The sequence below is a fragment of the Coffea arabica genome, chromosome 11c, assembly GCF_036785885.1.
Source record: "Coffea arabica cultivar ET-39 chromosome 11c, Coffea Arabica ET-39 HiFi, whole genome shotgun sequence".
NCBI classification, from domain to species: Eukaryota; Viridiplantae; Streptophyta; class Magnoliopsida; order Gentianales; family Rubiaceae; genus Coffea; species Coffea arabica.
The window spans coordinates 30,506,832-30,532,178 of record NC_092330.1 but is presented as its reverse complement, the minus strand read 5'-3'; the positions used below and the strand labels follow the sequence as shown (position 1 = coordinate 30,532,178).

The 25,347-nt window shown below is 33.2% G+C and overlaps 1 protein-coding gene and 1 pseudogene across 1 annotated transcript; one reads left to right on the top strand and one right to left on the bottom strand.

Moving 5' to 3' along the window:
- Window positions 1–6,457: 6,457 nt before the first annotated feature.
- LOC113717378 (flotillin-like protein 3) lies at window positions 6,458–9,106 on the bottom strand. The gene is made up of 2 exons (XM_027242198.2): window positions 8,171–9,106; window positions 6,458–7,182 (listed from the first exon to the last, which is right to left on the bottom strand). Exons 1-2 carry the CDS (start codon window positions 9,095–9,097, stop codon window positions 6,658–6,660), a joined length of 1,452 nt encoding a protein of 483 aa, XP_027097999.1. The 5' UTR covers window positions 9,098–9,106; the 3' UTR covers window positions 6,458–6,657.
- Window positions 9,107–18,085: 8,979 nt separating this feature from the next.
- On the top strand, window positions 18,086–24,253 carry LOC113716012 (flavin-containing monooxygenase FMO GS-OX5-like; annotated as a pseudogene).
- The last annotated feature ends 1,094 nt before the right edge of the window (window positions 24,254–25,347 follow it).

The following is a 25,347-nucleotide window of genomic DNA, read 5'->3' as shown; positions in this document are numbered from 1 at the left end:
ATTTCTTTACATTTCACTTTATTACTTTTATTTGAATTGTAACATTTCCTTGAATTGATTTTATTTTATTTCACCACATACACTTTGATCAAATGTCCTTTTATTTATGATTGGGACTTTATGTGATAGTTTAGAGGTGTTAAATAGGTATCGGAACATTTGGAGAGTAGAAACATCATTAGTCAAAGATTAAGGGAAGAAAGGGCCAAGATTGGGTTAAACGGCAAAATCCTAACCACACATCTTGTTTGACTAAAGGATTAGAGGAATTTTAAACCAACTTTACTTCATTTCCTCCACCATATTTTCAGCCAGCTTGAAGCTTCCAAAGGAAGGAAGAAAACTCTATCTTCTTGCTTTTAAAACCCTAGTTTGATCTTGAGTAAAAATCATAAGAGAAGGAACTTGAGTTAGTGAGTGAGTTACTTGCAACCCTAGAGTGTGTTTCAAGCCTAGAGCTTTGGTTTTGGTGGTTTGTTTTGGTGCTTCAAGCTTCACATAAGAGAGGGATGTGAACCTTAAATCCTAATTTTCTTGTATTATATCATGTGTTTGAAGATTTGATGGCAAACTTGGAGTCACATGGATGTTGTTTATGGTTAAAATTCTTGAACTAAACAAGTGGTAGCAGGGTTAGTTGTTTTGAATACCATGTGTTTGATGAATTGCTTGAACTTTGTTCATAACTTTCCTTCATGTATTAACATGGTTTTGGACCCTTTTTGAGTTTAGGATAATGCTTGGTATGATGTTTAAGTTAACTACAATGTAAGGATGAAGGTTAGTGATATAAGTGAACTTGTGGACTATTTTCCTTTTCTCTTGACTGAGCGGTTTTGTAAGGGAGGTTTCTCCTTGATTTTGTGGTTCATTTGCACCTTAGTTAGGCCTTAGAAGCTTGGATAAACATTGGTTTAAGGTTTGGTGTGAAATAAAATGGAATTTAAGCAAGAAAAGCGGTTGTTTGAGTTAGTAGTAGACTGTTTTAGTACCATTGGTTGGCTAGACTGTTTTGGCTCTTTTAATTAATTATGTATGTTGCATTTTGAGCTCCAATGATGCTAGATAACTTGCTTCCCTAGTCTATGAACCCTAGGAGATTTATTTGGATGAATTTGAACCAAAACAAGTGAAGTTAACCACTCACTTGGTCACCTAATGAGCTCACATTTGGATTGGAATTGAATCTAGATCATTAATGACTTTCACTTGTTGCCCTAGGATTGGGAAACGGAGGTAAGGTTAATCGTGGAACTTGACGATTAAGCTCTGCATTTCTTAACAGGTGAGTGTTCCAAGTACATGAAAATATTTATGTAGAATGTCTCCTGCTTTAATAGCATGCTTATTTGATTAAAGTAATTGCTCTTGAATTGATAACCCTTGGGACGAAGATGTACTTTATCATACTCGATCCTTTGTAGTTCATTTCGTGACATTCATATGAAATGAAATGCTTTGTTTGTACTTGACTTGTTAGTCACTCGGGTGATTATCCCACCGACTTACATGTTACGTGCTCATTATTGTTAGACAATGCTAGGTACTTGATTTCTTGTGTCATAGACAAGTGTGTACTTTATTGCACTTGACCTCGCTCAACCAAATTTTGGTATTTTGTTAAAATATGTACTGGCCATTTTGTTATAATTGATATGTGACTGGATTTGCTAAAGAGATTTCTAATTTTCTCCAGTTCTTCTTATTTGATCAAGTTTTTGTAGCCATCCGATTTTCAACTGTTTGGACTTGAAATACTTGAAATGCTTGAAACATGATATGCTGAACTTAATTGTGACTTGAACCTGTTTAGGCGAGTGTGCTCTTTTGTACCCTCAATTGACCCGACTTGACTAAGTACTTGATATCTCCCTCACGCATGAACAAGTAACCTAATTTGTATATGACCTGTATATTTATTTGAAATATTTAGAATACTTGAGAATGTGAATTACTGGATATTTCTTGTGACTTGATTCTGGCTAGGCGAGTGTGTCCTTATCGCACTTGGCCTCCCTTTCTTGAATGATCTTGTACTCACTTGAACTTGATTGACTTGTACTTGTGTTTGTGCTTATATTTGACTTTCAAGTGCTGAGCGGCCATATGTACCACACTCCATCCGAGTGGGAGGTACCTCTCATCCCGTCTCAGTACTTTTATTCCGATTAAGTCGATTAGAGAGTTATCTCATCGACATTAGGATTGAACGGTCGCATATACCACACTCCATCCGAGTGGGAGGTACCTTTCATCTTGTCTCAGTGCCTCTATTCTGTTTTGTCGAGTGGAGTGTTATCTCCTCGACTAATCGATATGCTCGAATATTACCACCACTATTTATTTCTGAATATGAAGCGTTAAGTGACAACTAACGTCTCCAATCTTTACTGCGTGAGCATTGGATATTAGCCAACGACTCCATTATTGTTTACTGAATACTGGGGCTATAAGCCATTCCTGAATTATTGAATATACAGGAGTATAAGTCCAATCTAGGGCTAGTTGGTCGAATCGAGCCAGTAAGGGTTTGGTCGAGGAGATCGACGAACCTTGGGTACCCCCGTGGCGTTCGAGCCTGGTAAGAGAGTTGATCGGTGGACGAAAATTGGTGTAAAGTGGAGATCTACGAACATTATACTTCTGCGGTTGACGGAGAGTCAACAGACCTTGATCAAGGTACAGTGAAACTTGCTTCGGAGAGTAACCTGTATCCTTTGACATGAATGTATTCCTTACTGTACCCTTTTGCATGTTTTATCTGGCTACTTGCTTAGCTATATACTGAGTCATGATCCATTCGTGTTTGACTTGTTTCTCGATGTTTGGATATGCTATCTTGTCTTGTATTTTACTTGCTTAATTACTTGAAACTTCACTGGGTTTTTAACTCATTCCACGCCATTTGTTTTCCTTACAGGGATGAGAACTTGAGAGATCGAATTAAGGAAAGTCTCGTTTTCTTCTAAGTTTGTTAGTTGCTCGTGTGAGCACTGCATAGGTGTCTAACTGACTTGTTTGGTTTGATTTTTGGCAAGTTCAACTCTTTGGCTGTAATTAATATTATTTTTTTTGAGGGTCTATTTGTAAATTTTCATGTTATGTGACTGAATCCTGGTGAGAGTTGGACAGACAGTCCGCCAAAATCTTGGGTACGCTCTAGGGTTAGGTGGGGCTATCACATTTGGTCAATTCGATCAAATTCTAGCTGTTTTTTGGATAAGAATTTGAGGCTGAGGTGTCCCTTGTACGAATTAAGCTTAGAAGGCAAGTAAAATCTAAAGCCAAAATGGATTTGGATCCCTCAAATCTCAGCTGATAATTTGTACTCATGCACTGGTTTTTGTACGAAGGAGAGGAAGAAGATAACGCGCACGTGAGTTTTTTCTTTTCAAAAATCTGATTTTTTTTTCATTTTTCGTTTCTTTCTTCTTTTCCCTTTTGATTTTCCTACACAACCAACCAAATAAAAATCAAATAAGGTGAAAATGATTTTTCTTAAAATGAAATAGTGATAAATAAAATAAAAATAAAATGGAATAGATAAAATTTTGGTGTCAACAGTTTGCTCCTCTTTGTCTGAATTTTGCAGAAACTAAAGACAAAAACGTAGATATCAAATTATTTATCTGTCTACTTCAACTGCAACTGAATCAAAACAAATAAAGTGAGTTTTTTTTTAAACAAAATTGGAATTATTAAGCATTTAAATTGATCGATAGGATCCACTCCAATCCCCAAACAACTAAAAAATTTACAAAGTCGTTTTGAAACCAGATTTGATTGGTAGAATACAACCTAACCTTGAACAACTAATAAAACCTAATGGATTGGTGAAATAAAATTCAAACCCAATAAAAAAATGGTTATTGGGATAAAATTCAAATCCAATAAAATAACGATGAATGAGATAAAATTCAAATCCAACAAAATAATGGTTGGTGAGATAAAATCCAAATCTAAACCCAACAAAATAACGGTTAGTGGGATAAAATTCAAACTCAACAAAATAACGGTTTGTGGAATAAAACTCAACCCCAATAAAATAAACGGTTGACAGAATAAAAATCAAACCCAACAAAATAAACGGTTGTTGGGAAAATAAACGGTTGGTGGGGGTAAAACTCAAATCCAACAAAATAAACGGTTGGTGGAATAAAATTTAAACTCAACAAAATAATGGTTGGTAGAATAAAATCCAGACCTAATAAAATAATTGTTGGTAGGATAAAACTTAAATCCAACAAAATGAACGGTTACATGAAAATGTATTTGAATCAAAAGATGTGAAGTTATTTTTGCTATTTTTCTAAATAAGCCTTAAACTTACATATAAAATCAGATATCGCTTTTGTGAAAAAATTTGCCCTAATATAAATCAGACTTAGCTAAATAAATGCTAATTTTCCTCTTCCTTTAAGAAGACGAGCGTAATTCAATCTTACAAAAAAAAAAATAATTAGGATGAAATATAATGCAACCACCATGCGGTCCCTTGAGTCTTGAGAACCCTGTAAATATGAGCCTTTTGATGTCTAGAAATTGTCCGATTTAGAAATTTTGTGCAACCCCCTCTTGATATATTAGTATCTGTACTTAAGCAACCATGCTTATACCATGAGATATATATGTATGCACCAATGACGATAAATTACGGGGATTGTTTCTTGGTTGAATTTAATGGAAAGCACGCAAAAGTTTAAACAAGATTATTTCATGCTACGACGCAAAATATAAAGTAAAAATGACTTTCAACGAGAAAATGACTCTTATGAAAAATGACTTGGAGAGTCATACAAATTTGAATGGTCCTTCTATGATGAGAGAAACACCACATTTAACCCTTTCGGATATCACCTTTTTGAAATTTAGTGTCACCCAAAGAATCTTAGTATGAAAAGAAATCCAAATGAATATAGTCACCAGCTTCTCAATAGTGTCGATCCTTTGTTTTTCGTTCACGGCTCAATTTGTACTTCAAAATCCTTGCTTAGCGCCCTCTCGGGTTTTCACTAAGATTGCCTCCGTCCATTTATTTTTTTTCTTTTTCTTCTTTTCTTTTTCCTTCTCTCTTTTTTTTGAAAAGGTGCCCTTTCGAGTTTTCACCTAATGAACAGTTTTTAACTGACAGCCTTCATTAATTCGAAATATGACTCAAGATTGATGGCATTAATGTGAGAATCCTTCCCTTGCAAAAATTGGGTAAAGATGTATTTACATTTGTCATTTGATTAAGAAATTTTCTATTAAAAATACTGTTATAGTGGAAGTCGAGAGCTTTTTGACTTTTGTAATAGAGTCAGGTGGAGTGTCAAAAAAATGTTAAGACTTAAAAACAGATCTTTTAAGGGGTTTTAAAAATTCGAGGACTGCATTCTATAAAATTTGCTCCAGCATAGTGTTATAAAATTAAAAATTACCCTAGTTTGAATTTTGGCTGGATTTTTCCCTATTCTTCCTTTGTTTTTGCATACTCTCCTGTGCATACTCAAAAAGCAATGTTTGAAAGGGCAAAATACACTTTACTCCCCTGTGATTTAGCGATTTTTTTCATAGCCTTCTTATAGTTTCAAAAACTATATATAACCCCTTTATAATTTAGATTAAAGTGTCAAAATAACGGAAATAATAATTTGTAACAGAATCCATAACAATGTCGAAATTATCTTTGTTTAAAAACTAAAATGGTTGAAGTGACCAAAATATATAAATATAACATGCATGATACTCTAACCTCATATGATTTTATATTTCATTATACAACTCCCTTATAGTTTAGTGTTTTACCATATAACCCCCTTATAGTTTTCATAATATATAAATAACCCCCGTAGTTAATAAATAATTTTCAACTTTGTATAATGGTACTTTTGATATTTTAATTGACTTAGTTACAGAATACAAATTTCGTAATTTTGACACTTTAATCCAAATTATGAGGGGATTATATATATCTTTTGAATTCATAGGAGATTATGTGAAAAATCACTAAATCACAAGAGGTAAAATGTATATTGCCCTATTTGAAAATGCTACTAAGATTTTAACGTGTAAAGAAAATATTAGCAAGATTTCCACATTCCATCCATTCCAAAGGCACAATGCCTTAATTATTATTGCTCATGGAGAACAGGAATCCAAGTTCGAACTCTCCTTTCCAGATCATTCCTATCCCAATTCATCAGATATGATTTCTCAATACATTTCCCAGAACTGATGCAATATCCTTGTACCTCTGTACTTCACATTTGTGATGATTCTAACAGCTTCACAGACCATTGGATTGCAAACGAAGTTTGACAAACAGTATAATGTACTTATAAGTCAAGCATTGAGCGGTAAAGTGTGGAAATCACCTTAAAGGCTAAACACGACTGCAATCTGCGGCTCTGATGATAGTAGTTTCGACCGATAAAATCAAATAGAAAAAGCTAAGTGGATCCAATTTTAATTCATAAGAAAAGCTTGCAATGGCTGCTAAATCACAGCACCAAGTTATGAGCACATGACCATCTCAATTAGTATCCCCTGTTCTACCTTGAAAATTTACCTCATAATTAGGCATGTAGCATGAGCAAGATAAAAAAACATGATTCAGCAAGTTTAGAGATCAGTGCAATGTAAATGAGGTCCTACCACTAGATATTGCTTTGATTACTAATTTGCTGGCTGGCTAGATCTAGAACTGGAGAGACTACCCACCCAAGCTGGAGGCAGCATACCAGTTTGCTCATTCACTGTCTCAAGCAGGGGAGGCAATGCACGGTAAACTGATGCTATCTCTTTCATGGCTGAATTTCCAGCTGCTGCTCCATCCATACCCTCTCCACCATTTGCCCAGACACTTATCTTTGGTTGCAGTCCTTTAATGGCTTCAGCATTAATTTTGGCAATGTCCTTGAACATTCCACCATTAATCATCAAATAATCTCTGAATGCGTGGTAGTTTCCACCTAATGATGTCAGCAAGGTGTTGATGTAAACTCCTTGTGCTTCTGCAAGAGCCACCATCCCTTCAGCTTCCTTTCTCTTTGCATAAAGTTCTGCATCCGCAGCTGCTTGTTTTGAATATAGTTGAGCTTCTGCTGCAACTCTCTGACCCTCCGCAGCTTTTTGTTTCTCATAGAAAGCTGCCTCTGCGGCCTTTTGCTTCTTGTAGAGCTCTGAATTTGCCTCTTGAGCCTAGAGTTGTATATTTAGTCATTAAAATCAAAGTCCATAACGAGGAATTGATGTGATACATGTGCAAATGTCTGTAGTGTTGAAAGCTTAATTCAGATATAAGGACCCAAAATGAATTTCATATAGTAAAAATATGGGATTCTTTCAATGTACTGTAAATAAAAAGCACTCTTGTTTGAGGTGCTCATCCAAAGTGATTTGCAAGAAAGCTTAAAGAGAGTAAAAATTTGAGGTTCCTAAATTGCACCAGATCAACCAGCATGGGTAACAAAAGTTAGGGTTAATTTCATTTTGCACCCTTCAACTGTACTCAAATTCCCACTTTGGTCCTTAAACTCTAAAATAAGACTCTTTGGTTCCTGAACTATAAAATTTGTCTCACTTAAATAACATCTTTAAGGAAGTGAGACAGAATTTCGCCTAAGTGGGTATACTTTAGGGACTAAATGGGAGCACATTTTATAGGTTAGGGACTAAAATGGACAAGTTTTATGCTATAGGGACTAAAGTTATGACAAATTTTGTAACTTAGAGACCAAAGTACCCCATTTTAAAGTTTAAGAACCAAAATGAGAATTTGAATCTAGTTACAGAGTACAAAGTGAAATTAACCCCAAAAGTTACAATTAAGACCACATTACGTAGACATTAAGGAACGAAGTTTAACAGGCTTGTATTAGCATTCACAAGCATCCATTTCAAATTAAAGGTCAAAACTAGAATCTAAAAGACAAAACACCTAATTCCTGAGTCATGTTAAGAACAAAGACATATGAAGCCAAGTTATCAATGCCAACTGACACTTGCGAGCAATAATTTGTAAGGTGGTCATCGAGAAATGCATTAGACAAATTAGAAGCAATTTAAAATCTACAAAGAGAGTCCAGATTTAGTTAGATGGATCATAATTAATAAATCAGAATAAGCCTTTTTTTTTTTTTGAAAAAGAAGTAGTCTTAGTCAGGTGCAATTGAGACCAGTGGCATACCTTAATCTCATAGTCAACGCTAGCTTTGCTAAGCAATTGGGCCCTCAGCTGCTCAGTCTTAGCCAATGCATTTTTCCTCTCAACTTCCTTTTGCAACTCAGCCTCACGTATGGCCACAGCTTTTTCAGCTTCCACCTCTGCTATCTTTGCTTGCTGAGCCCATCCAGCCTTCTTCGTAGCCAACTCAGCATTGGCTTCAGCAACATCCGCTGCCTTTTCATTCTCAAAAATCTGTACTTGGGATTTTACCATGATCTCCTGCTTCTTCCCCTCACCTTCCCTTTGTGTGGCTATAATCTTTGTCTCGGCATCAATCTTAGCAGCATTTTGAAGCGTCAGTCCTTGCCTTTCCTTAGCTCCTATCTCACCCTTCATCTTTGCCTCAGCAACATCAACCTTTGCCTGATTTGCTGCCTCCATTTGGGTTTTCTGACCCAAGTATGAGAAATACTCGTGTCCGGGAACATCAACTAGTTGCTGAATGTTAGCATTATAAATCAAGAGTCCAAACTGATCAAGCTCCAGCTGAACCTTCTCAAATACCTCCTTTTTGAATTCTTTGGTGCCTCGGAAGATTTCTTCCATTGTCATTGAAGCAGCAAGAACACGAGTTTCTCCCTCAATGACACCTTTGACAAGCTCCATGACATCATGTGAATCACGCTTATGATGAGACAGAAGCTTGGCATATTTCACAAGACACTCATGGTCATCAACTCGTGGACCAATAGTGAAAACAGCAGGGAGGAGGAAGGCCAGCTTCTCGGCGCTCATTGCATTAACTTCAAAAGTGTAGTTGACAGGAGTCACGTCAATGATTCTACATTTTTGAAATGGCCAGATAATTGCCTTCTTTGTGATCTTTATGTCATTGATACAGATCCCAGTAACGACCAGAAATTCAGATGCTTTTGCAACGTGATACATTTTTTTCTGTTGTAGTGTTCCTCCCTAAAACAGAGAAAACCGTGGATTAAATCCATATGGAAGATATTAAGTAGCAAACAACATATACCAAGCAACCTCTTCAGAGGAAAAATAATGATTTGCAGGTATTTACTCGACATTAGCAGGCTGACAACCTTGAGTAGGATATCACAGATTCATGAGCATTACACTTGTTTGCAACTTTGGGAATACAAGATACATTACAAGTACAAACTCAGCAAGGCTTTTCTTCTATTTAGCCAACCACTTTCGCAGAATTGCTTATTTTCACAATCTAATGAAGCATAATAAAGCTGCATTTATTCACGTACTGATTTCGAAATCTTAAGCTACTGCCTGCCATCACAGAGCTCCTAGAAGCAAACATGGTTCTGAATCCCTTAATTTTGAATCCGATTTTCTAGTAACTTGCCTCGTTTTGGTATTTTTGAAATGCAGTTTCTGATAAATCGGCATGTTAGCAAGTTGTTTTTGAAGAAGTCTTAGATCCAGTTAGCAGTTTGAAAAGTACAAGACTACCATAACAGCCCAAAATGGATTTTGTGCACAAAATTATAAGCAGAACATACATGTAAATAATTTTGCATGGGCAAAGAGTGTCAAAAACATCAGGTGATTTTGGAATTGACTACACTTGGAAATAGACAACAAATGGAAAATCTTGTAATCACATGTCTGTGTTACAATACACAAAACGCCACCTATCAGCGTGAATGTGTGCAAGCATTAATAGAAAAAATATCAAACAGAATGCAATTTGGTAAACAAGTTGACAATCACTAATTCAGTTTCTATTGAAGTATACAACCAACACATAAATGCCATATAATGCAATTAAGAAGTGTAGAAGGAAGACAAGTTATCTGCATTGTTAGAAATATTTACTGTTGTTAGTTTGACCATGTTTGTTTGTTTTGTTCTACTTAATTAGTGGAATTAGTAGAGTTAGTGGAGTAGCTAGTGGAATTAGTGAAGTTAGTGGAGTTATTTTGAACTCTATAAATACAACAGTTTCATGTTATGAGTTTTGAATGAGTTTTACAAAGAAATAAACTCTAGTCCTTTAGTTCTCTTATTATGTTTCTTAGGAATTGTAACAAAAATGGCAAACAAAGTGGAAAAAGCGACAAAGAACACTTCAGAAGTTTAACTTCAATTCACACCATCTCCATTCCAAGATTACAGAATCAATTGGTGCTCCAAATATCAAGCCAATCAAAACTATAACTTCATGAAGTAAACAATGAACACCGCAAGAAGAAAAATCCTCACTCCATAAAAGTCTATGAAAATCATACACAGGATGTATGTTCTGTTTCAACTTCTCTTTTCTGAGTGCTTTATCTCAGACCTTATTTTCAGGGGCCATAAAACAACCTGCCCAAAACCCAAAAAAATGTTTCCCCAAAAGAGATAAAGTTTTCTATATATTCCCCTGTTTTAGAAAATTAAATTGGATGCAATTCAAGCCCAATAAAATTTTAGTGAAGACAATAAGCAAAAAAGGGTATATTAAACATGTCATTTCTTTTCTGTTCTCTTTTGCTCTTTTTAATCTGGATTTGAAATATTTCCCCTTCTTCAGTAGATAGCCACATCTATTTCACAAACAGAGATTCTAAGGAAGACAGAACAAAGAAGCAAATTCTGAAATTACCCACAAAATTTTCGATTATGGCTTGAACTCCCTCTTTCATGAACTCAGAGAAAAAAAAATTTTTTAAAAAATTATGGGAAAAAAAATAAATCCCTTCAAAAACCTTAGCACAAGGACTACTGAAAACTTGAGGGCCAAGAAAACAGAAAAAAGACGGCTAGCAAAGACAAAAATTATACAGTATCTCTTTCACTGTGTACAGTAATTCAACAATGGTTTTGCCCCAAAAAAAAAGGGTTTTCAAATTTTTTTCACTGTACTATAACTTACTTTTGCTTTCTCTTTTGACTGGAAAACTTTTAGCCGGAGATCTTAAGCTGAAAGTTGAAAGCTGAAGTCCTTCCAGAAAATTTACACTAATTTAAGTGTTGGAAGTTTATTTATATTGATGTGATCGTACGAGATTACGTCTATTACAAGGAGAAGGAAAACAACCTGCAGCTTCCAGGAATTTATTAGGAAATTTACCACCTTTTAATAGATTTATAAATTTTAATTTTTATATTTCTACGAGTATTTTTCTTTTTTATTGTGTGTATTTCCAAAAATGCTACTCTGCATCACCTGATAATATTTCTGTTGATTTTCTTTCTTTTTTTTTAAAAAAAAATTGGATTGCTTTTGTCTTTGATTTGAGTTCTTATGCTAGAGATATATATATATATATATATAGTAAGATCCCATTCAATATGAGATCATATAAATTTAGCAGATAATAATTTTTATGATGTGACATTCACACGATGTTTAGAGTTTAGCTCTTTCAGTCCATTTTTAATTAAAAAGTCTCACTTATAGTTATCGAGTTAAAAATAATTCCCAATTTGCTTTCAAAATGTCAAGTTCGAGTAGAGTCCTAAGAAAGTACAATATCTGAAATTTTGATTAAATTTGGTTCAATGATTTGTAAATTACCTGTAACTTCTTTCTACGTTTCAAATGTGAAGAATAATGTTAAAATAAAAGGAAATAGAAATTCTTGGGCCTCTTTAGTTGGTTTTACCCCTTTGATTTAGTTAGTGAATTCAACAAATTTTACGTTACTACCTACTTCGATTTTTTTTTTTTCATTTTGTGCGAATATTTTTCCCATAATAATTTGGATTCTATAGTCTATAGAGGTATGATTATGTCACAATTATCAAAATTAATAGAACCTTCATCTAAGAAAATTAATTAAATTAAAGAAAGGGTCCAAATATATACTCCTAATTTAGTCATGTTGAAAAGGACAGGAGCTAACAATTAAAATGTTTTGCCTAATGCACTTTCTATTATTGCCTTTTTTCTTTTTTTTTTTTGTTTTCCTTCTTTTAATGGAACTTTTCCGTTTTAATTCTGAAATAGTGATTTAAGAAAGAGTTGCTTTTGACTGTCTGCTTTCTCTGTTGCTATACGCAGTAATTCGACAGCTATTGGGCATTTGGAGGAAACTCCCCCAGCAGCTGCTCGTCTATTTCAGGCTTATGTTTTACCAACTATTCTCTCTCTCAGCACTTTCACTACAAGTAACTTCCCTTCAAGTTGTGTTTAGCTTGGAAAAAGGCATGTCAATGGGTCAGATTTTACTCAGATCCAATCCAGATCCAATACATATAGACAGGGTTTGGATTTAATTTTTCAAATTCAGACCTAACCTAGACCTAGACCATGTGAGAGAGTTATGGGTCTAGGTAGGATCTGATTTTTTGGAATTCATATCCAAATCCAGACCCATATCAGACTCTACCCAGACCCATGTATATTTAATTAAATAATATATATTAATAAATTTATAAAATAATCTAATATTCTATGACGATTGGATGTAAGACTTCATGACCGTTAGATTAAATGATTCACTCTTAACCTAATAAAACACTAATTAGTTCCACCTATGCCTATCTATTGTGTGCCTCCATTGTCTTTCCCTACCTCTCTATTTCATTTCTTAGAAATCTTGCAAACTATTTCTTTTGCCCTACCATCTCTCAATTTGTCTTTATTGTTTTACTCTACTAAGTTCAAAGATTGGTAAGTTCAAAAAATATTTCATATGAATATATGATGTAATTTGGTAGTAACGAATCTACTATAATGTTCCCAATTCGTCTATGTGCACAATAAATAGTTGTGCACGATATGTTAAAGTAATAATAAATTCATGATATTATAAAGCATTGATTCGTTGATTGCTTTATGAAATAAAAGTCTTCTACTGATTACTTTATTCATAGTACTTGCAAATTAGGGTATATTACTTTTATATGCACTGAATCATGTAAATAATCAATCTATTTTTGCTTTCTACAAATTGGCAACGGATCCCACTCTTAATATTGGAGATGAAGACAGAGTGGTCATCTTGGGAGATGAAGAAAAACACACACCTGTTGAAGGGTAGATTGATTGATGAGACTCGTGCCAAATTGCTTCCAGATGTGGAGTATTAGTGACTACTGATGATTGGATTGGCTTCAAGAAAAAAATGAGTAAATATTTATAAATATTCATATTCTATCATTTATTTGCTATTGGTTCTTAATTAAATGACTTTTATCTCATTCACTATTTTAGGGCTCATTGCGAGACATCTACCAATATTGATACTTAAATAAGAAAAAGAGGTACAAAATTACATTTTTTTTAATAAGGTTGAATATTTATATATGTTATGATTGTTTTCTTTTTTAAGAACTAATCCTAGTTGTTATTGTAATTGGTGCAGACTTTTTCAGGAAAAGGAGAAAAGGTAAAAGCAAACAAATAAAAGATTGGATGTGGATGCAGTTAAATCTTTGAAAATATACACAAGTAGTCAATAATAGTTCTTTCTTTAAGTTCATAATATTGCATTCAACTTGTTGAATGTTATTTTTATTATTTGAAAACAAAAATTGAATGGTATTTATATTATTTATGAACTCTATACATTTTTAATATATTTTTATTTTAGTATGTTCATAAAATATCCATGGATACCCATTGAATGCCCAGATCCATGAGGGTTTGGGTATGGATTTATTTTTTTAGACCAAAAAGGGTTTGGATCTGAATCTGAGTCTAATTAAATTAAATGGGTCTGGATTTAGATCACAGACCCTACCCATTGACATGCCTACTTGGAAAGGGTTGATATAGTAAACTTGATAATCTAATTTCAAGTATAAATAGAAATCATCTTTTTAAAATTTTTTCATAAATACAATTAGGTTTAGATGCTTGCTTGTATACTCAATCATATTCAACCAATTAAACGGTGAAATATTTATTTGAATATTTATTTGTAAGTATTATAATAATAGGTTATTATGTATAGTCAACCCTATTTAACCAATTAACTACTATAATCAAGTTAGAACACAAGATGCAATTATGCTCGTATCAAACGGTTAGGGCCAACAAAATTACAAAAACAAAAAGTTGCTAATGAGTTAAACATTACTTAATTGTTAATCATTTGTTGTATATAATAAAAAAATTGCTCTTATGTTGCCTTTGAAACTTATTATTCATAGAAACTAAAATGTAGTGCTTAGCTTGAATATCATCATTTTTTCACTGCTTCATCTTTTTATCTTCATAGGCAATTTTCAGGAAGTGATTCAGAAATAGGTTTATCTAAAGCATTTGCATTCTTGTCACAAGTGAGAAGAATCCTCAAATTCCTCAACCAATCAAAAAAATTTAGATTGTGGTTTTGTGCAGAAAAAAATTTACATTCTCTTTGAACACATTTTCCAATTATCTTTTTACCTTACATACATCAAATCGTTATGATACATTTTTCTACAAAAACTTCTAAAAATAGCAATCAAAACCAGTTAGTCAAAAGGTTGGTATTGAGAATCTTTGACAATTTTAAAAAAAAGAAACCATAATAATCTATAGAAATGAACAATAGATAATAAGCAAATTGATAATAAACCATAAGATTTGGAACTTTAAATTATAATGGTGCTCCCACTATTTTCCTAAGATATTGTACCCTCAATAGTGTGTAACAGTTACTTCTTAAATCCCCAAATGTTTCGTCCTCAAAGAAAATTAGAACATCACATAATAGTTTCTTGGTCTGATGATTCCTTAGATAAGTTACACCACCATTTGCACATGTGTAAGATTGTGAATGAAATTCCTCACATATTAATTTCTTGGAAGCTGTTGGTTTTTTTACTCCATGATATCACAAATATAAATAAGGGATCAAGAAGTTTTTGAAATAAATACATCCTTATATATCTGTAGCCCATATATTTAATGAAAAACCCAATTTAATAAAAAATATATCTCATATATTTCTTTGGCGTTACAACTTAATATCTGCTAGGGTTTTTATATTAAATTATGGTCTAATCTAATCAAAACATGTAACATGCATCACAAACTTAAATTACACTTTTCATATGTCATTATTAGTAAAATACAATAATTGGACTTATACTACCACTAAAATTAAGACAAAACACTTTCCCAAAAGATTCTGCTATTTCATTGATTTGTTAGAGTAAATGACTTTTAAGAAAGCTTTTGCATTATTTTATTGATCAAAACTATTAACCTGATCTCATCAAGTTGACCACCATAGGCATATAATTCAAAAAGATAATATATGAAATTCATTAGTCTTATCAGTACGTGGCAGATTAATTCTTTGAACTTAATAAAATAATCTCCAGATTTGTCGTATGATCATATTCATATTACGTCGTTGCCTTTTGTTTCTTAAACAGCAGCAGGAAATTTAATTGTCCCAAGAGCGGTGCTAAAGGACAAAAACCCTGTCTCGTTCTTCTTGAAGAACAACGAAAAAAAAGGAAAAACCAGATTTTCAGAATACCAGTCGGTATGAATTATTTGTGAACTTTTCAGTTATCGATTGCTGTCTAATTCAATTCCTCTATCATAAAATATCTTGGTTAGTCTATTTAGGGTGTAGAATAACTGGCAAAATCCTGGACTTGATCACATATGCCAATTTACAAGATAAACTTTGAATAATTACAAACTATTTTCTAATTTTCTCATTCTAAGGACTTCTAAGTTTTTTTTTTAATAGTATAAGTGGAAGGGTTCAAACCCAAATCTTTCACTTCCAAATCTCTCACTTACATTTCTTCCCTTCGAGCCACCCAACCCTTTCTGCCCTTCACGGACGTCAAAGTTATATCTTTAGAAGATCACATGAGATTTTTATTTATTTATTTATTTACCAAGGGTGATTATTTTTTGTTGACCCCTTACATGTTTCCAAATATAATTCAATACATCCAAGAACACTTATTTATATTTGTTGATTAGAACATAAATATATTGTACTATTAAAGAATGCGTTAATCTGATATATACTGTTACAGTTTGATGTATATACATACATAAAATTTGGATTTCAAATTTGAATTCAAATTAATTGTCAAATTCAAATCAATCTTATGGTCCATTGCATTCAATTCAAATTTAGATTACAGGCAACATAAATATATCGTGCTATTAAAGAATAGGAATTATACACAATATAAACCATGATGTTTCAGGTCTAAGAATCATATATACAATTATAACAAAGAATAATCATTTGACAGGTAATAAATCCTTTTCGTGTTCTTGCTTCGATTCATGTTCATTGAACTTATTCACTAATAAGCACTCACATATTTATCTTAACTTTCTACACGAATGATGATTGAGATTCAATATCCTCTCAATTGAGTAGATACAACATGTCTAGTCTTACCGAATTATTAATATTCAATCAACAATCCTATAACTACGAACATTTTAGATTAAAGTACGAAAAGTATAAATATTATATATTCTCAATACTTGAGAGAGACCAAATATTCTCAGGTGTAATACAATGGACTTATCATATAAATAATCAACAGAGATATGTGATGATGACAAATATTACCAAGTGTAAATCTAAACGCATCTTCACATGATTGGCTTTAGGCATACACCCATCACCCCAAGCAACAATATCGGTCCTTCTCCAACTCCATCGGGATTCGGATTTATCAACCTATCAACATCAAACAAGTCATCTACTGCAATTAACTTGTTCAGGATGCATTTGTCTACTAATCAGGATCAAACAAGTCCTCTACCCCAACTTAGAAGGTACATACAATACAGCAACGGTGCGATTCAGCTTTAATTAAATATCCTTTTAGAACATGGGTAATTTTTTTATACATTGTCAGCTTATAATTTTCTTTACACGAGTAGAGTTTTACCCTCTCAACCTTTAAAAGTATGAAGTAGCAAATGCGTATATTTTGGATCATTCGTCTACTTTTACTATCAAGTCTATTTGTCGATTATGTCTCGTGATTCGTGCAAATTCTTAGATGTGGTAGACTTGATAGTAAAAATAGACAGAATGATCCAAAATATACTTATTTGCGAGTTAAATGGTTAACTTCATATTCTTAACATTTGAGCACCAAAACTATACCATTTTAAAAGTTTAGTGGGTAATTGGGTAATTTGTTAAAAACTGTCTTTGAGAAAATTATTCGATAAACACGAGGAAAATTAACTTTTTGAAATGGTCTGAAAACATTAAAAAATTAGAAAATTTAAATGCTCTGGCGCTTAAGTATAAAGAATAAGACCAATGTCATTTTCCAAATTAACTTTTACGAGAATACGACATTTTTTCTGATGTCCAATACTAATAGCGTAATGTACACTAGATTCTTACCTGGAATGCTGAACAACATAAACGGAAATCACACAAGAAACTTATTTGTAAATTTTTAATCAATACGTTAATGGCTACCAAATAATAGAATAGTCTATTCAACAAGCTCATACCCACGAAACACGTAACTCATGATACATTTGATTACAATCATGAGTTGATAATCGTGATCATAATTGCACGTAAAATTGGGTAGCTTCTGTTTTATGCCATCCAAAGAAAGACATGTTCACTCCAAAATAGTATAGGATGAAGAAATAGATCAAAGATATCCCTGTGTGCACCACATCACCTTCCTTAGTGCCTAGATTCATGTGTTTTATCAGTTCATAGTAAAAATAACATTGTCAAATTCAATAGTTAAGCATACAAAATAAAAATTGATAAAAAGAAAAATCAAGGCTGGAAAGTAGAATAACTCCTAGAAAAAAAATGTCCAAATCAAATTTGGTTCTTTAACATTGGACTAGAAAAATTAGACACACACAGCTCTAAAATTATTACAACACTTGGCTATTTATCATAAAAATTTGAACAAGGAAAAGTGATAGGGTAACAAGAACTAATATAAACGTTTAGTTATTATTATTATTATTATTATTATTATTGGTTGTTAATTAAAAAGATGCATGGTTTATTTTTGGTAACAAGTACTGAGGTTTATGTGCAAATCAACATTGCCAACCAAATCAAGACTGTTGTGTGGGTGAGCGACTACTGATACTAATGAATCCTCAGTCAAATGTATTCTGGTACGGCTTTGTTATACCTACACTACTAATTATAACATTTGAGTCGAATGATTTGGTTAAAGCTCAAGCTAGCACGAATACAGGTTGCTCTTCTTGTCATCTCTCCCCATATCCCCCTTTCAGAAGAAAAGAGAGGAGAAACCTTGAACTAAAATACAAAATTGTTTCGATTGAACCTTATGTCCTACCATATATTTCATTTGCAGTTTTTTCGTTACACATTTCTATGTTACATAACTTCTCAAAAATAAAAAGTTTCCCACTAAGAGAGATATTTTAAAAGTTAGATTTTTATCCATTATAGTTTGAGACACGTGTCAATTGAATAAATAGTGTAACAAGAGTGTAATACTGAATGTTGTAACAAAGGATCCCTTGTCCATATATTTGGCTTATTTCCCTAGCTTCCTTTCACTCGCTATATATTGTACTTTCTATTTGTCTGGAATTGTCCCAATATCAGCGTGTGGTAGTAAACTAGTTTACGTACCGTATGGCATGACATCATCTCAAGGTGGCAGTGATCGGAGCAGGTGTTTCCGGACTTGTAACAGCCCGTGAGCTTCAAGGAGAAGGCCATCAGGTGGTGGTCTATGAAAAATCAGACCAAATTGGTGGAATATGGGTCTATGATCCTAAAGTTGAGAGTGATCCTCTAGGGCTTGACCCTAATGGCGATGTTGTTCATAGTAGTCTTTATAACTCACTTCAAACAAACCTTACCACACAGCTTATGGAATTTACAGATTACCCCTTCATAGTCAGTAAAAATAATGGTAAAAAAGTGTGTTTTCCTCACCATGAAGAGGTGCTCAAGTTCTTGAACAAATTTGCTATAGATTTTGGACTCAATCAGTTGATTCGGTTGAATAGCGAAGTTATCAATGTCGAGCAGAAGGATGATCACTGGATTGTTGAGTCGAAAACACGTGGTGAACTTGATTCAGAGGAGCTATTTGAGGCTGTTGTGGTTTGTAATGGTCATTATACCATACCCAAGTTGGTCAATCCTCCAGGTACTCATTCCTAATTGAAAACCCCTAATCATCTTTTGATCTTATATGGATCCAGGACTCACCAGTCCATTTTAGGGTAAAATGATGATTTCACTTCTTTTTTTTTTTTTTTTTTTTTTATTTTAACGCTCTACTCTAACTTGTTTACACTCCAGGTACAAACTGATTTGAAATGGAATTTGTGAGGCCCATTCCGGATGTAGATCATGTCTTGGATATATCAGAAAATGACATGAAATTTTAATGCATGAAGCATTTTCTGCCAAATGATTCTAGGTGCATCTGTGTAATCCCGTAGTACAATACGTTTGCTAACACCAAGTTGGTTCTTTTGATAAGGATGAGTCATTTTCTCACAAAAGGTCGTATGTTTGAATTTTACTATTGATGTGAGGACTGTATTAGTGATCCATCTCCTGAAACTGACTTATAGTTTCAGAAGCATGTTTGACTTGTGGTGATCAGAGCCGGACCTATTCAAACTTCTCTCTTGCAAAAAAAAAAAAGGAAGTACAACATGTTTACCCACCTTGCAATTTACATGTTGAGCATAACCATTTGAATATATTTTTGATCAGTTGTAATCTAGAAAAAGAAATCAAAGGTATTTTGGATGCTCCAAGTAAAATGTAAGTGCGGTGCTAAAAATTAGGTGAATTATTTGATTTTATGCACCTGTTTATTACCTGAAGGAATCAAGAAATGGCCTGGAAAACAAATCCATGGCCACAACTATAGAGTTCCTGAGCCTTATGGGGATCAGATATCGATATCCAATATTTTCTTGCCTTTTTTCATATTGTACTTTCGTATTTTTGGATACTTCAGTCCGATTGTTTCTGTCAATAAGTTTGTTCTTTCAAAATATTTACAGGTTGTTGTTGTGATTGGATATGGACCGAGTGCATATGATATTGGCATCGAAATTTCTAAGGCAGCCAAAGAAGTTCATCTTTCATCAAGGTTTCCAGTGACTTTCCACAGGTTAAAGTCACAAAAATGGATAACTGTGGCAATATGTGGCTGCATAAAGAGGTACAAATCTAGCTCCTTGGTTTGACATCCATTGCGTCCAATGTGAATACGTTTGGCGTAAGTTTGATTCATGAGCCAATTTGAGAAAAAGATAGTGGCGGAGCCACATGGTGTTGAGTGCGGGCAATTGTCCCTCCTCAACTTTTGAAAATTTAGAGAATAGTCTTGAAATTTTTGAAAATTTTATTTTTATTTTTATTTGCTTGTCCTGAATTTTGAAAATTATTCTTTTCTTCTAACATTGATTCGCACGCATCACATCCCTAAATAATAAATTTATTTCACATGTCTCTCATGTGGTACAAATGTTTTAAAGTTATTAAATCAGAAAATTGATTACTACTTGAATAGAAAATGATTTCAATATTTTTACACTACAAAAAAAAACACTCATAATGAAAACATAATCTTCCTTCAAATTTTCTTTTCATAATAATGAAATCATTTTTATGCGTACAATATTGTCCCCATTGACTATAGATCCTGAGTCTGGCACTAAAAAAAAATATTAGTAGCTTGGCTCACTGCTGTGAAAATATGGAGGCAACATATTTGTCAAAACAGTGTCCTAGTTGAATAAATTTTCAACACAATCGGTTTGTTGTTGATTCATTTTGCTATTTTGCTATGCCTTGAAGTACGTCTGCATGTGATTGTCAAGACAATTAGCATTCTTATTTCTTCTTCTTTCTTTTAATCTTACTTTGCATCCTCAAACTTATATACCATTCTTATTTTTGCACCCTAGACTTTACTTTTAAAGACTTTACACCCTAACGTCTCAAATTTATCCCACTTAAATTCAATCGATAATAATTAATATGTTTGCAAAATTCATGAAATAGAGGACTATGCAAATCAATCACAATGTATTATTTTGTTCTAACTATGATCACTTCACCTTTTTGACCACTTTCAGTACTTCTTATTTTTTTTAATAAAAACAGAATTTCCATTACTAAAATTGTGGAAAATTGTCCAGCAACAAATGATAAAGAGAGAACTTTCAATAGTTTGTCATTGGCATTACAATCCTTTATTCAATAGTTAATTTTGCTAGTGATAGTATTAATTGGACTAACTAAATTTATAAGATTACGGTGTAAAGTGTCCAAAATAAAAATTTAAATTGAAAAGTGAGAATGTGATACGGGTTTGGGAGTACAAAGTAGAGTAGTCCTCCATTGTTTCCTTTTGAATGGCCTTTTCTTTTGGGGCCTACTTTTCTCGATGATCAGTATGTAATTTCAACTAGTTAAGTTTCTTGTAGGTCGAATATTGCTATGAGAATGGTGAAATTGCTTTTAAGGATGGAGCTTTCGTTGATGCTGATATCATTCTTCATTGTACAGGGTATAAACCGACAAGTGTTTCTTCTTTTTCCGTCTTAATCCGTTGATCACATACATTTAGCATGCAGGAGTAGGACTTTGCTATCTTTTTCAAATTTTTCTAGTACTTATTGAACAAAAAGCCCACACATTATATTTGGAACCATAATAATAGCTTGAAATTGGCAATGGCCCTAACCTGGATATGATACAACATTTTGTGCTTAGAGCCAGTACAGGTGTGTTTTGGCTCTGTTCATGCAGTTGTTATGTGCTACAGTATTTGGTTTATAACAACGTATAATATTGTTTTGGATTATAATTTTTTAAATTAATCCCGTATATATTAACAGTATATATATATCATTCATCATGAATGCATGCCACTTAGTCCTAGCTACTTCGAATATGAATTTTAATTCTTGCACATGTGACATCTATTCGTACCTGCTAGTATATACGTTATCAGTATACATGAGATTAATTCAAAATTTCTATATATGAATTGAAGATTTTATATAAATTAGAATAATTTGGTATTAATTTACACCAAATACTACACTTTATTCACATGTATATCAACAAATCTCATGCAACTGCATGCATCATATGCTTGTCACACATATATCAACAACGTTATGCAACTGCACAAAAACATATACTGTATTGGCCCAACCAAGTCCCCGCAATTTAGGGGCTATAATCTGTTATAAACACAGGAACACCACAATGGTACAATTTTGAAATAAAACTTAGCACAATAACAAGAGATCATTGCTATTTAGGCCGAAGGGGACTGAAGAGTGTTTGTAATTAGTGGGGATTAACGGTCATTAAACTGTGTTGACAGTTACAAATACGATTTCCCTTTCTTAAACACAAAGGGGATTATTACCATTGATGACAATCGTGTTGATCCATTATACAAACACGTCTTTCCTCCGCAATTTGCTCCTACTCTTTCCTTTGTTGGAATCCCAAGCCGGGTTAGTATTTATTAGATCATTTTTTGCTATGCACCTCTTCAAATACTACCAATATTTGCATTCAGTCTATAGATTAACATTCTATACAAAGATTGTACTATCGATTTTGAACGCATGACGATTATGTATAAACTAAATTCAGAATCTAAATATTGTACATGTAGTATGCATCTAACTCTGTTAGCGTATACATTGTCTGTGCGTATGATGATTAGCTCATGGTTCTAATTCCTAATTTGCAACTAGAAGATGAAATATTTCGACTTACTAACGTGAAAGCTAATTTTGACATTTTTTTTTACGAATAGACCGTAAATTTTCGTATGATGGAATTACAAGCCAAGTGGGTGGCGCAATTTTTGTCGAGACAGGTGAGTTTACCGTCCAGAGAAAAGATGTTGGCGGATGTGGAAGAGTACTATCGGCTTCCGGATGAAACCGGAATTCCTAAGCACCATACACATACACTTCCCTTCGGTGTAGATACGGTGCGTATCATGTAGATCCTGAACACAATTGTCTTTTTTTTTTGTTTTATAGGTTTTGCTAACGAGTGTCTAATACATATTCGTTAATAAATTTTTTTTAGCATAATACTTGTTAGTACATTTATATCACATCTAACCTAATGTGTGAATGCACACACTAACAGTTATTAACTTACTTTAGATTCATACATTTTTCATATTAAAATTTTTTTTGCTTAAAATATCAATGCTTGAACTCTATGTTAATGAATGCCTACTGGGAACTCGGTAAATAGACCCTTATTTTACATTCTTCATTGAAGATACGATGCATAGAGCACGAAATCACCTTAGAAGAGAAAAAGTTTTCTAAATTTCACCTTCCTGCCTTCAAATTTAGCTCCCATCAGTTTTGACTCCTAGCAACTACGATAGAGCTAGCGTGGCAGCTGTCGCCCTTCTGAGAAATTTAATTTTAACTTGTACAGTTTTGTAGAATTTGCACTTAATTTTCAGTTTATCACACCCCCTTGCTGGAGAAAATATTGTTAAAATTTCTTGCCTCACTCCCTTGATTTTTTCCTCAAAAGACTTGATTTCTTTATTTTTTTTTAGAAATATTTTGACTAATTTTTATGGTATTGCTTTTTCAACAAGGATTATTTTCTCGTATTAACCAGGATGCAGGAATTGAAAATGATGAAAAAAAATACATTATAATTGTGATAGATTTTACTCGGAATACATTTTGTCCTTTAAGTTCTTAGCACATATTATTTCGATGTTAAGACTAAAAATAATAATTTTATTGCCAAATTTTGCAATGACTTAGATTTACAATGACTAGATTTTGCTAAATCTTGTTATACAACTTTTCTACTTCCAAATTCCCTCCTACAACTCAGCCATTGCTTGCATATCCACATACATGTGTACATATCTTTTATAGGGATTAAAGTTAAAACCCTTATAGAAAGAGAAACTCTACTGCACGGCAAATTTATTAAATTGCATGTATATACATAGCTTATGAAGATGAATTTTGCATTTTCTACATTATTGTTGTGAATGCAAATTGCATTTAATTATTTCGACATGTATAGTGATACAAATTACCAATTTCTATGCATCTTTATTCTTTACTTGCAGTTTGCCCAACTAGGGCTGCCACCGGCCGATGAGCACCTCAAGGTACGCTTGCTGTAATTGTGGAAAATGCTATCGCATCATGGCCAGGATTCAGAGAAGCGTTCATTGAGAGTTGGCCTCAGTAGAACCATGGGATGTCCACAGTCATTATTTCACAGTTCCGAATATGTAATTCAACATTGGATGAATAAAAATATGAAAATGGTTAAATGTTCCTGAAACTTTTAAGTATTTTGTTTTGATCTCCAACATTTTAGTTTGACTAATTTCATCCATAAAATTTTGAAATTGTACTATATTAACCCTGAGTGCAAAGATACATTTGTTTGGGTATAATTTAAACCATGCCATGTCATAAAATGATAATAATTTCAGGATTAATTTCTAGACCAACTAAATAATAGACTTTTCTTTAAAAAAAATAAATAATAGACTTATCTTATCTTATTTTCTGTATAAAGCATTGACCCTAAACTTTTGGTCTTTTTTTTTGTTTTTCATTTTTACCCTTCATCAAATAATTAATATACAACCATCAAGTCCACCAATGGCACTTGCACACCAAAAAAATATTAAAAAGAGAGAGAGAGAGAGAGAGAGAGAGATGCACAAAAATCTACATAAACATTAACTTTTGGTGTTAAAATTGTTGGTTACTTTTGTTTTGCCATTTTAATCCCTATATCAAATTATGTACAACCACTAAATCCACACATAATGCTTGCCAATCAAAAATTATATATAAAAAGAGAGATGCATGGAAATCTTTGATTGTGTTTGGAGCAACGTCATTCCCATGAAACTCTAAAATTGGAGGAAGGGATGAGTTGGATGGTTTGCGGGAGAGAATGTAAGTGGGGGATTTCAGATTCAAACCTTTCCACTTACACTAAAATTTTTTTTAAAAAGGTAGAAACTCCAAAGTTTGCCCCCCCCCTTTTTATGTTGGTTTAGCCAGCCTTAATCTCGTAATCCTTGCTTTTGGGCCATGTTAGATTAAACCCCATAAAATTACCTTTAAAACATTTGCAATTAGATCGAATCATCAAGTTTTAAAATCAAAATTTTCGACCAATATCAACTTTGCCTGACCTTCTCTCTCTCTCTCTCTCTCACACACACACACGATAGACCACCATGTGTTGGTTGGT